We start from the raw sequence: 14091 nt of genomic DNA on the forward strand, positions 1-14091 counted from the left end.
AAGCCCCAGGCCCAAACCCCTATCTAGGTGCTAGGGATATGTGGGCGTGAAGCCCTCAGGGGCTAAGGGGAGTTGCTAAGACCAGAGCCAATAGTAGGAGCCTAAGTTCTGGTCGCTCAGATGAGTTTGATGATGGCTAAAGAGTGTATAAAAAGACAGAACAGAGCTATTTGCTGAGGCTCTCACTCCTGGAGAAGTGTTGGAGCAGGACTCTGGGGAGTTGCTCTAAGAGCCTCCTGGCTCACCTAGATGTTGATGGTTTCTTGATAACTATGAATTGTATTTGGTCTGTTTATAATGTATGTTTGTAATTGTTTGTGTTTGCTCTTAAGTTCAGGGTCCTGGCTTTTGTCCCTGAACTGAGTGAATGATATTTGTATGTTGGACTGAAATAAGATTGTTAACCCCTTAACACTGCTTTTCTTAGTAAAGCAGATCAAATGAACTTGTGCTGGCAGTTCTTGTTGTTGGGCTTGCGTTGGTCTTTCACCCCCACAGCAGCTGCTAGCTGAATTGTTCAAACAACACTTTAAGATAATCTTTTGGTCTTCCAGTCATGTCTGACTCTGTGTGACCCTGCACAGGGTTTTCTTGGCAAAAATATGGGAGTGGCTTGCCATTGCCTTCTCCATTAGATTAAGGCAAATCTTGCCCAGGGTCACATAGCTAGTGGGTGTCTGAGGCCACATTTGAACTCGGGTTTTCCTGACTCCAGGACCAGTGCTCTAACCATCTAGCTGCCTCTACCTTAAGATAGTAATAGCTAACATTTCTATATAATGCTTTAAGGTTTGTGAAGTACTTTACAAATATTATCTCAATTTTCATAACCTCCTCAAACCTCCCATGACTCCCCCACTCCTATTTCCCCTCCACTGAGAACTTTACCTCATACTTTACTCAAACCCTCCCCCGCAAATTAGATTGAGGTCATTTTCCAAGAGCTGCCTCTTCTCCATTTTATATCACTAAGATGACTTCTGCCACTAACTCCTCCTTAACCTTTATCTCACATGGGGAGGTAGCCTTACATCTTACCAAAGCCCACTCTTCCACCTGAACAAATGGTCCCTTTCTATCTTGTCTCCCCCAAAAGATCACTCCCTCTGTCAACCATACTCTATCACTCATCTTCAATCTCTCCCTCTTCTACTGGCTCATTCTATACTGCCTAAAAACTTGCCTTTGTCTCTCCCATTTTCAAAAACCCCCTACTAGACCCTTTCACCTCTGTTATCATCTGATATTTCTTCTGCCCTTTGTGGCCAATCTTTTTGAAAAGGCCTGTTGACAACAGATACTTCTGATTTTTCTTCTCTCATTCACTTCCTGACCAAGCCTTACAATCCAAATTCCAATCTCATCATTCCACCAAAACTGGTTTCTCCAAAGTTATCAATGATCTTAGTTGTCAAATTCATTGGCCTTTTCTCAATCCTCATTCTTTTTGACCTCTTTGAAACTACTGATTACTCTTTTCTCCTGGATACTTTCACTCTAGGTTTTCAAGACACCAAGCTCTCCTGGTTCTCCTCCTACCTATCTGACCAGTCCTTTTCAGTCTCCTTTGCTAGATCCTTCTCCAGATCATGCTCTCTAACCATAGATGTTCCTAGGGATTCTGTCCTGGGTCTTCTTCTCTTTTCCCTCTATACCATGTCACTTGATGGTCTCATCAGCTCCCATGGATTTAATTACCATCTCTATGCTGATGATTCAAAAAATCTACCCATCCTGCCCCAAACTCCAAATGCCTTTTAGACATCTCGAACTTCACGTCTAGTCAATGTCGTACACTCACTATGTCCCAAATGGAACTCATTATCTTTCCCTCTGAACTCTAGCTCCATTCCCCAGCTTCCCTATTAGTGTAGAAGGAACCATCCTCCCAGTCCCTCAGGCTCACAACTAAGTCATCCTGGATTCTTCACTATCTCTTGCCCTCCCATATTCAATCTGTTGCCAAGGCCTGTTGATTTCACCTCAGCAACATCTCTCCAACATGCCCCCTTCTCTCTGACATTGTCACCACTTTAGTACAGGCCCTTATTACCTGAAGTCTTCCATTACTGCAACAGCCTATGGGTGGGTGTGACTGCCTCAAGTTTCTCCCCACTCCAATTCATCCTCCATTCAGCCATGAAAGTGATTGCCCTAAAATGCACATCTGATCAGGTTACCCCCCCCCCCCAAATAAAACTCCAGGATCAAATACAAAACACTAAGTGTGGCACTCAGAGTCCTTGGTAACCTAGCCCCTTCCTACCTTTCCAGTCTTCTTCTACCTTACTGACTTACAGTGTTTCCTGGTTCTTCCATGAACAAGACATTTCATCTCTTAGCTCTGGGTATTTTTGCTGACTGTATTCCATGCCTGGAACTCTCTCCTCATCTCTGCCTTCTTTGAAGTCCCAACTAAAAGTTTACCTCCTTCAGAAAGTCTTTCCCAACCCTTCTTAGTTTCGGTGTCTTCCTTCTTTTAATCATTTCTTATTTATCCTGCATATAGCTTGTTTGTACATATCTGTCTGCCTGTTGTCTCTCCCCTTGTGAGCTCCTTGAGGGAAGAGATTGTTTTTTTGACTCTTTTTCTATCCCCACCGATTAGCATAGTGCCTGGCTCATAGTAGTCACTTAATAAATATTTATGGACTGATTTTATCCTGACAACAAGGTAAATGCTGTTATCTCTATTTTATAGGCAGACAGGTTAAATGACTTGCCCAGCATTAAACAGGTAGCATCTTGAGCCAAGATTTGAACTCAAGTCTTTCTGACTCCAGGTCCATCCAGTGCCCAATTTTCTGTGTCATCTAGATGCTTCAAAATTCACTGTGAGAGGCATATGAGTTGGGGATAAAAACCTGGTCTCTGTGTCTGAACACTTGAGCTTAAGTCTGAACCTGTGAAAAAGAGTGGCTGTGTGACTCTAGACAACTCTTTTAACCTCTTGGTGCCCCAGGCAATCCTCCGAGAGGCTATACGTTTCAGAAGAGGTCTGTCTAGCAGAGGAAATTTCTTTACGGGGGCAGAGGAGGGGAGAGGGGAGTGTTCCCTAAACCAATAAAATCACTGGTCCAGACCTCTTACCTCAAAAGATGCAACTTACCATTGTAGTATAAAAAAATTATCCAACAGGAGAAGAAAATAATTTATGTGCGTTGATGAAGTGTGGTGACAATCACGTCCAAGATCAATTTAAAGTACTGTTGGAGTAAAAAAACAAAACAAAACAAAAACTTTATGAACAGAAGGTGGTCAAGGAAGTGAAACAAAAGTATTCAGTGGCTAACCTGACAAATTATTTGTGACACAGTGATCTTCATATTTTTCAGCATCCTGCATGAATACTAAAAAAGCACTTTCTAGAACTTCCATACAAAATCTTTAAATCATTTCTGCAAAGTAAAATTAGTAACACTGAGTAGACACATTCAGTTTGCATATTGTATCATCAAACACTCGTAGTTTCCAAAGGCTTCATTCTCTGAAAGAATATAATTGAATAAATTATTAAACATTACCTTCTTCTACTCTCAAAGTAAACCTTTTTCATAATCTCTTATGGGCTAGTTATTCTCTTAAGACATCAGTTTCAATGCTCATGAAACACTTGTGTAAAGTAGGATGAAAAACTCTATCAGTTTCAATGAACTTTTAGTATAAAGTCTCCCCCTCCCCCCCAACAAAAGGAATATATTTTGCTATTCTCCTGTGGCAGCTAGGTTTCACAGTGGACAGTACACTGGACCTAGGGTTTGTGACCTGAGTTCAAATTTTATTTACTTACCAGCTGTGTGACCCTAAAACATTGACAAGACTTAACCCTGTTGGCTCGAGTTTTCTCATCTATAAAATAAGGATAGTAATAGCATCTACCTCACAGGGTTCTTATGTACATCAGATGAGACTAAACTTTAAGGAGCTATGTTAGTTATTAATCCATACAAATTTTTTCCATGGCTCCATGTGACCACTAATGTACAGTTAGCTTATTGAGCTAAGGGTACAATTTGTGGCTCTGGGTTTTGAGTTTGAAGGAACCTCAAAGGAAGAAACCTCTTCATTCAAGATGGGATGTAAGTTTCTTAAAGAGACGTATTTTAATTGTGTATTGCCAGCAGTGTATGGCACATAGGGGTGGGAAGGCTGAGCATTCATGATGTGCCTACTATGTGCCAGATACCATGCTAAGAAATTTAGGAAATTATGATCTCATTTGATTCTCACAATAACCCTCAGAGGTATGCTGGAGGCACACAGTAGTACGTGCTTAATAAATACTTGTCTACTGATTTTAGAGATGAAGAAACTGAGGCTCTGACTTGCCTACCTCACACTGGAAACAAAGAGCAGAACCAGGATTCAAACACTGGTCTTCTGATTCCAAATCCAGTGGTATAATTTTCTGCCATATAGCTAATTAATGGTCCTGAAAACCTGAAAATGGAACTCTTTAATCCTGTGATTTAACCAACTTATAAATTAAATACAGGTAGGATGAGAGGCTGACCACAGAGTCAAAAGTTTGTGATTGAATGGATTTTATTTTAAATATAAACAAGATTGATTTCTGTAAAATTCAACTTGAAATAAATTACAAGGATTGGGTGAATTTTTGCAACTTTAAAAATCACTTTGAGGGATGTAACTATATAGGCTGATAACACTATTTACCAAAAGCACCTAACCCTCCTCTCTTCTTATCTATGTAGCTTAAGTATATTCCAGAAGTCAAACTAATTTGGTGGTCAAGCAAGAAATTTAATTAATTACCCTCCTATGGCTTCGGTGATACTTCCCTAGATTCCTAGGTTCTTATGTCACCTGACTTCCTACTTGATTTTTGTTTCATGCTTACTCAAGATGGCACTTTGCTACTCATCCTCATTTGGAAAACCTTGGAAGAGAATTCTCACCTAGGACTTTTTCAGTAAGTTGCATGTAGCAGAAAAAATAATAGAAAAGTATCCCTTAGGCAACTGACTGGGTTGAGAGGATAACTAGCATTTATGATGCACCGTCTCTGTTCTAGTTCCTACTACCTGGGCAGTTTACTGAGATTATTCATACATAATTCACCTAAAGGTAGGCGTCTAGGCCAAATCATTTCCAAGTAGTAGAAGAGCGGAAAGGAAAGGCCACTGATTCTGGAGTCGGAGGATATAGGTACATATATACATGCCAAGGCAGGGGCTCGTGTGCTCACGAACAAGTCTCAAGCTCCAGGGACCTGAGCTTCCTAATTTGCAAATGGAGGGATTTGGCCTAGACGGCCTCGGAGGTCCCTTCCAGTACTAGGATCCTTGTTCCTAAGTGTCTTTGGATGACGCCCACTTATGGACTTGGGGATGGGTCCCCTGCGTTGCCCACATCACTCCACACAAGTGCAGCACAAGTGACCATCTTTTTAAAACAAACTCTCCCATTAGGCCCCGGGGGCCTCGGGCAGGGATACGGCGCCGGCGGACGGGAAGGAGCCGGGCCACCGCCAGGTACAAAATCCGGGCCAGGTCTACGGAAAATACCTGTAACCGGGAAGCTGGGCCAGAGGCAGCCCCAGCAGGAGGCCGGAGGCGGGGGTACCGGCGTTCCCCAGTGGACGCCGAGGCGAGGCGAGGCGGGGCGGGGGTGGGGGGACTCGCGACCCCAGCCCCCGCCCCCACACTCGCCGGGGTCGGGGGAGGGAGTGGAGATGGCTCTCCCCCCTCCACGCCCCCCCTCCCGTCCCCGGCCCCGGCAGGGATGACGGTCGGCCAAAGCGCCGGCGAGTAACCACAGTGGGGCCCAGCCAGGCCAGGCCGATCGCGGAGGCAGGGCCGGGCCAGGCCCCCGCCGCCCGCCACACCCTCCGCCTCCTGCCCGCCCGCTCCCTACCTGCCCCTGCGGCGGCGGCGGCGGCTGGGGCGCTTGGCCTCATGACGGCGCCACCAGCTCCGGCCTTAGCAGGACGATCCACACAGCGAGTGAGCCGGCGGCTCCCCCCGGCCCAGCCCTGCCCGGCCCGGCCCCGCCGAGCGCACTCAGCTCCCTCCCTCCCTGCCGCCCGCCTGGCCGGCGGCCTGTTCCGGTCTCGGCGCTTCCGATTCGGCCGGGCCCTGCTCGGCTCCTTCACGGTGGCGGCGGAAGGGGAGGAGCCGGGGGCGGGCCCGGCCTGGGGGGCCTGAGTGCGGGAGAGGAGCGCGGGAGAGGGCGGTAGGCCCGACGCCAGTACTGCGGTGGCGGGCGCCCGCGACCTCGTTCTTTGCTCCTCCCAACAGTCTCTTCTCTTTCCTGGGGCCCTTAGGGGCATGCGGCCTGCCCTGCCCCACCCCGCGTCTGTCCCGCATCAGACTCTCTCTAGGTCGCCCTGCACTCGTATTCCCATTTCTGAGCCCACCTGAGTAATTAAAAAAAGTTTCCCAGTCTCGCCTTTGTCGCCCTGAATCCATCAAGCTTAACTAAAACCACCTCCGGCGACTTCCTTCGTGCGCTCCACTTGGAACGTTGTATTCCAAAGTAGCAGAACCTTAGTAGAGTTTGCAGAAGTTGTCGCTTTCTGGCAACTCAATCAATCAATCAATCCAATCAACAAGCTTTTATTAAACACCTACTCTTTATTTGGCACCGAGGTAAGCTGATCACTGGGGATACCAAGAAAGGCAAAACAAACATGAAGGTCCCTTCCCTCAAAGAGCTCACGTTCTGATAGGGGAGAATTGTTAGTTATTTACAACAAGAAATAATGATAGTGGGCATTTACATAGCCGTTTATATTTTGCCAAGTGCTCTCATGTATATGAACTACTTTGAGCCTCACGACAATTCCGTGAGGTAACTCTAGTATTATCTTGATTTTACAGAGATTAACAGTCTGAGAGCGGTTCCGTGACTTAAGGGGAAACTGAGGCTGAAAGACACCCCTGGTCACAGAGCTATTAAGGCAGAATTCAAATTCGGGTCTTCCTGGCTCCAAGTCTGTTTAGATGTGATGAACCACCCAACTGTCTTAGCAAACAGTTGCCGAGTTTTGCCAAAAATTGAATGAATGAAGCATTTATTAAATGCTTATGATATGCAAAGCACTGTGCTAAGTTCTGGGAATACGAATAGAAAAGACAATCTCCGAACTAACACATTTGGACGATTTCCTTACGGTGCAGCAGCAAGCAGATGGTAAGCCTTTGTCTTTAATGTCATTTCCACTGATGAGATCAGATCTTCCAGGGAGCTCTCCATACCGGATTATAGTTAGCAGAGAACTAAACTGTGTTGTACTTACTTTATCTATTCTTTACCTACATGACTTGAATTTTCAAAGTTTTATACGTTGTTAGAGCTGGAAGGAAAGTTAAGAGTTCATCTTGGGGCTCCTCCTTCAGATGAGAGTTCAAGAGAAGGAGCATCTCATGCCTCTACTCAAGGATCTTAGATGTAGAAGAAACCTCAGAGCTCTTGTAGCCTAACCCTTATTTTGCAAGTGAGGCCCAGATAAATTAAGTGACAGGTCACACACATAGTAAGGGTCAGAGGGGGAATCTTGAACTGAGGATAATGATAACACTGATGATGATGATAGCTCACATTTATATAGTGCTTATTATTTGCCAGGCACTATGCTAAGCCCTTTTTACAAATAAAATATCTAGCAGGTAGGTGCTTTTATTATCTCCATTTTACAGATGCAGAACCGAGGCAGACAAGTTAATTAACTTGCCCAAGATTATACAGCTAGTAACTGTCAGAACTGGGGCAGTTAGGTGGCTCAGCTGGACAGAGAACTGGACATGAGTCAGGAGGATGACTCATCTTCCTGAGTTCAAATCCAACCTCAGATACTTGCCCAGACACTGGGCAAGTCACTTAACTGTTTGCCTCAGTTTCCTCCTCTGTAAAATGAGCTGGAGAAGGAAAGGGTAAACCATCCCAGTATCTTTGCCAAGAAAACCCCAAAAGGGGGTGATAGAGTCAGACTCAACCTAACAACAACTGTCTGAAGAATTCCCTTCTGTGCGCTCGCTGCATCACCTATCTGCCTAAACAAAATGCCATCTTCTCAGCCTGGTGTGTTTCATGTTTCTCCTTTGATGGACTCTTAGTTGTCCTAGCTATTCCTCTAACTCAGCATCCCATATCCTTTCTTTGCATAGGCCAGCCTGCAACACAATATACATCTCTGCCTCTTAGAATCTATAGCTTTCTTCAAGTCTCTGCTCAGGTACTACTTAGGCAAATCCTATCCTGATTTTCCCATCCCTAGTGTTCTTACCTTCCTCAAATTATGTTATATTTGATTATATGTTTATATGTTATACCATTCCCCAGTAGAAAATGTGCTCCTTTAGGGTCTGTGTGTGTGTGTGTGTGTGTGTGTATGGACGTGTTTGTTTTTTATATTACTATCTCAGCTTAGCACAGTGCTTTGCAAAAGTAGATGCCTAAATGAATGCCTGTTGAATTGTTTTGGAAGGACTTGAGTAAACTAGGAAGAAAGATTGTTCCTTCTGCTCTTTATGATCAGAAGAAAGATTACAACCTGAGACAATTTGGAAACCCAGCCAGGGCTGGGATATGATGGGAATTCTTCCAGTACTCCATTGGAGCTAGCAAGAGGAGAGAGAGTTCTATCTGGAAGCAGATGGTAATGATTGGTTACAGCAGAGCAAATGAAAACTGCTAGCTTTTATCAAGCCACATAAATGAGATGAGTTGACTCCCCATCCCTCTGTTTAGGTTAAAGACCCTCAAATTTGTAAGGAGTTGGATAGGGCTCCACAGGTACCAATTTTAGGCCCTTGAGCTATACTTTATTACCCTTGAAAGTTGAGGGGCTAGTGAGCTAAGGTATGATATGAAATGATATACTCACTCTGACTGTTGTTAACCTATATATCCAGAATTTACAAAGAGTTATAGATTGAGCTAGAAGGGAAGTTACAGATCTTCTCAGTCTCTCCCACTTCAGTTTTAATTTTTTTTTTTTTTTGGCTTACAAGGATCAAGCAATCCATTGATTTTTTTTTAAGCTCCTACCATGTGCAAAAAATATCTATACAAATCAAGCTAAATATAAGATAAATAGGAATGAATTAATAAAAACTTTAGAATTAAGAGGGATTGAGGAAGGCTTCTAGTAAAAGATGTGATTTTATTTGGAATTTGAAGAAAGCCAGGGATGTCAGTAGTCCAAGTGAAGGAAGGAGAGTGTTCTAGGCATGGGTTTTATTTGTCCTTCATTCTTGAAGAGGACTATGACATCAGAAAGCTGATGGTATGACTTTCAAGTGGATTGCATTTAAGGGAGGGAGGGCTGTACAAGGTCAGAGCCTCACTTTCTTCTCCAGAGCCATCTGGGTCCAGTGGCAAGATATACATCAGGATGACTGGAGATGGCCCCCTAGGCAAGGGTGATAACCAGAGAAATGCTCAGAGCTGAGAGATTGAGTGTTTTATTGGTGGAACTGCCAGAAGGCCTGTGTCACTGGATTGAAGAGTACTCAGAGAGTCAGTTTATTTTATGTGTTGTCTCCTCTAATTAGTGTTAGATACTTGACAGCAGGGACTATCTCAATTTTTCAATTTGTATTTTTGTTGCTTAGTATAGTGCCTGGCACCTAGTAAGTAAATGCTTTTTCATTTATTCATTTCATTCAGGACTGATAGGCTTAGCCTCTTAGGGCATGGCTAATTTCCAGCTAGCCAATCCCAAGCTTCCTTTTTAATTCAACTGGAGAAATGTTTTTTATATTTTGTGTAAGGAAACAAAGGGTATAGATGGGTTTTAAAGTTAGTTTAACACTTCATTATATTGGGAACTAGGTGGTTTAGTGGTTAGAAAGCTGGGCTTGAGTCAGGAAGACTCATCTTTGTGAGCTCATATCTGGCCTCAAATACTAATTGTGAGACCCTGGGCAATTCACTTAATCCTGTTTGCCTCAGTTTCCTCATCTATAAAATAAGAAGGAAATAGCAAACCACTCAAGTATTTTTGACCAAAAGATATCCCTCCAAAATCCAGATGGGGTCATGGACATGACTGCAATGACTGAACAACAACAAAAACTACCCTCTCATTATCATAAAACACCTCATCACTTCTGTTAACAACATTTTCCTGTGACATCCACTGAATGATAGGGCAGGATTAATTAGTCAAAGACCTTCTACCTCCAAGTCTGAATGAGAATTATTGAAGGATATTTTTAACCCTATATTGTCAATGCGATACCCCACAGCGGCTGCTATGAGTATGAAGGAGAATTCCCAGGTTTGAATCACAAGATATGACAGAGTCTGTTCATTGAAGATGAAACCAAGACATTTATTCCAACACCAGAAAGCCAAATCCATCATAGCAACAAAAAAAATCTATACACATTATCAAAGCAGGGGGCACCACCATCCCCCAGCCTTCCCACAAGCAGACTCCCTTAAGCAGAATCACCCCCTCTCTGACTCACACCAGCTGCTCTGCTCTCTCTGCCTCCTCTCTCCAAGCTCCAACTCCCACTGTTTCTCTCCCAGCTCTGACTCACTCCAACTTCCTGCTCTACTTCTTGGGCAAGCTCCTCTCACCACAGGCTCGCCGTGACTCAAGCATGTCAGATGGGCCTATTGATGGATGGGAAAGATCTTCCCATCGCATTAACAATACAAACACCTGAGCAAATCTTCAGGAGGCTGAGATGTGAACTGCAACGGCCCTCCAGGCCTTTATTGCATTGGTGGGTATGTGCAGGGCAAAAGAAGAGAGAGAAGACTGCTTTGTATTACAGCTCCAAAGACAGGTTCCCATCTTTCTCCAGTTTTGTAAAAAGTCCCATCTCTGAGTATGCTAGGCTTCCTCACTTCCCAGGAGTTCATGACCAGTGGCTGGGGTGGGGTAGGGGCGTGGGCAAAGCACGGTGCCATTAAATTTGTTCATTGCCAGAATTTCTGACCTAACATTTAACTCTGTTGAAAAGGACCAAAATGACATCACTATGTTGGGGTCAAGGTACAGTGTGTCTGACTATGGCTGATGAGACTAATACAAGCTTGGAAGGCTCTACCATAGGTTGGGGACAAAGAGTCCTTATGAACATTTGGAGTGTAGTCTCTACATTTGCACATCACATGTTTCTTTTGAACTACTGCAATTCTGCCTTGCTCACAGAGTACAGCACCTTCTCTGATGTTCGACCATCCTATTCCAGCGCCTGCTACGTCTCAGAATTGATTCCAAAGTTCAATTGATTGTTGAACCAGTATCTCGATATTAAAGTATGCTATAAGTATAGTAAAAAGGTTAATGGTCATTTAGAGATTCTTGTTCAGTGTGTTGTTGGTGGTGTCTTGTATCTATAAGATGAAGCAGCTGACCATTGTTTGAGCTAAAATAGGCCTTCAATACTAAACTTGAAAAAATTTGTCTCTATCCAATACCTCTACTTACTCATTACCCAGTATTTAGCTTGCTACTCCACGACTCTACTGAAACTGCTTTCTCAAAAGTCACTGTTGAATTTCTAGTGGCTAAATCTAATATCTGTTTTTAGTCCTTATTCTCTTTGATCTCTCTGAAGCTTCTGATCAAATTAACTGATTCCTTCTACTTGATACCTTATCTTCCCTAGGATTCTTTCTAATAGTTACTTTTCGTTTTGCTTCATTGGATTTTCATCTTCTTACTGACCTTCTAATGATGATGTTTCTCAAGAGTCTGTCCTTTTCCTCCTCTTTACCCTCTCTCTTTTGGCTATATATTTCAGTTCCACAACTTCAGCCACAGAGAAGACATGGAGTGCAGGCCTTGGAATCAAAAAGGCCTAGGTAAAAGTCCTGCCTCTGACATTGCTCTTTTTCCCTTGACCACCAAATTCTAGAAAGAGTAGTCTGTATTCCCTTCCTCCACTGCCTTACTACTTATTCACTTCATTGGTTTCCATCTCAATCATTCTACTGAAATTGATCTTTGTTAGGGCAACCAATTGTCTAAAACAATAACCTTTTCCTAGTTCTCATCTGACTACGTAATAGCTGTTTTAAAAAAAACAAAACAAAAAAGGTCGAATACCAACTCTCCCTCTACTTTAGTCTTAGCTTGTAGCTTTTTCAAATTAAATAATTTGCCATCAGTGCAGTAGCTGACCTTGATGCTGTTTTCATCCTTGTTGAAGGCGTCTGATTACGTCTCAGAAAATATCGTGCTGAAAAGCATTGGAACAAGCATGTAGCTCTTATTTACTCCATTGGTGACTGGGAAAGTATAAGAACATCATCCTTCATCCAGAACCCATGCAAATATACCATCATGAAACTGGAATACAGTGCTGATGAACTTCTCTGGGTAACCAAATTTCACTATGATCTTCCACAAGTCCTCATGACATACAATATCAAAGGCTTTGGTCAGGTGAACTAAAGTGGAGGGAGAGTTGGTTAGAAGATGATTGTATACTTGCTTCAGCCTCTGAAGCTGAGATATAACAGAATATCGATCACTTCTCTACCACTTGTGCTAATTTTGGCCTAACAATCAACACTAAGAAAACAGAAGCTTTCCACCAGCCATCCTTCCACCATACCATCCTTATGTGGAACCATATAGCAAATGGAGAAATACTGTGGATAGGTTCACTTATCTTGGTAGCATACTTTCCATGGATGTGGTTGATGGTGAGGTTGATGCTCACATTGCCAGAGCTAGCTCAGTGTTTGGGAGGCTCTGAAAGAAAGTGTGGGAGAAAAAAGGTATTAGGCTACAAACCAAACTGAAGGTCTATAGAACTATCGTACTGACTTTCTGGTTGTATGCCTATGAAATCTGGACAGTATACCAGCACCATGGCAGGAAATGGAATTGCTTCCATTTCAACTGTCTTGGGAAGATTCTGAAGACCACTTGCCAAGATAAGATACCAGATGCTGAGGTCCTTTCTTGAGCTGAACTGCCAAGCATTCAAACTCTACTGCTGAGAGTGACACTCTAATGGGCTGGCCATGTAACCTAAATGCCAAACGTACATTTACATAAGAAACTATTTTATGGAGAGTTTACAAGGCAGGTACTCTGAGGTCAGAAGCAGCAGAAGAAGGACACTCTCAAGGTCTCTCTGCAGAGCTTTAGTATCAATTGTAAGACATGAGAGATGCTGGCATATCTTTCCATGAGCAAAGCAGAATTGAAGCAGCACAAAGGAAACATGAAATGAACAAATCTAAAGACATTCCATCCCAAATGTTCAGATCTATTTATGCCTGACCTGTGGTAGAGCCTTCCATGCTCCTATTGGATTAACCAGCCACAGTCGAATATACTGTATCTTGACCTCAACATCATGATATCATTGGTCCTCTTAGAGTATGAAGGACTAACAACAACAAAAAACTTGTTTTCAAGTACTTTAAGGTCTGTCACATGGAGAAGGGATCAGACTTTTTTTTTCCTGTTTGGTCCCAGTGGGCAGAGCATAGCAAAAAGTACAAGTTGCAAAGAGGCCAATTTAGGCTTGATATCAGGAAGAAAACTTCACAATTAGAGACATCCCCAAGTGGGATGGACCATCTAGGGGCGTGGTAGGTTCCCCCATTTGGAGGTCTTCAAGCAAATGTGTGATGAACACTTCCTGGCCAATTATAGTGGTATTCCCTTCGCATTTCTCAAAGTGTGGTCTGGAGACCCTCGGGGGTTCCTGAAATCCTTTTAGGGAGTCTATGATATCAAAACTCTTTTCATAATTTTAAAATTTTATTTTTTGATGTGGTAAACATAAACATAGTTCATATAAACATAAATATAAAGCCTCTTTGAGGTCTTCAGTAATTTCTGAGAGTGTAAAGGGGATGTGTTTTGCATGATTTCACACATATAATGAGTATCATATGGCTTGCTTTTTCAGTAGGTGGGGGAAGGGCCAGAATTAGGAACTCAATTTTTTTCAAATGTTAAGAATAAATATATAATAAATGTTTTAAAATGATGTAAAAATGAAATTGGTAAAAATTTGAGAAAATAAACTTCCAATTTAAAAAAAATATAAAATGGTCCAGAAATCAAAAAGTCTGAGAACCCACTATTCTATGGGAAACACCAAGTCCAGTTTGGATGGAATGTGGAATGCATGAGAGAGA

General features: G+C 42.9%; 1 protein-coding gene across 8 annotated transcripts in view; it reads right to left on the bottom strand.

The window, feature by feature from the left end:
* Positions 1–6025, bottom strand: part of SUPT20H (SPT20 homolog, SAGA complex component) — a 46524-nt gene extending 40499 nt beyond the window's left edge. For 7 of the 8 annotated variants that reach the window (XR_005009512.1, XM_036742868.1, XM_036742870.1 and 4 more), the window contains exons 1-2: positions 5878–5999; positions 3110–3206 (exon numbers count right to left, since the gene is read on the bottom strand). Coding sequence is in view for 7 of the 8 variants with exons in the window: in XM_036742868.1 (XP_036598763.1) it covers positions 3110–3112 (3 nt within the window). In the remaining variant the exon portion in view is untranslated. Of the gene's footprint in view, positions 1–3109; positions 3207–5877 lie in introns of all 8 variants that reach the window. The other variant, XM_036742867.1, reaches the window with a different exon arrangement.
* Between the last annotated feature and the right edge of the window lie 8066 nt (positions 6026–14091).

This window comes from Trichosurus vulpecula, chromosome 2 (genome assembly GCF_011100635.1).
Source record: "Trichosurus vulpecula isolate mTriVul1 chromosome 2, mTriVul1.pri, whole genome shotgun sequence".
NCBI lineage: Eukaryota > Metazoa > Chordata > Mammalia > Diprotodontia > Phalangeridae > Trichosurus > Trichosurus vulpecula.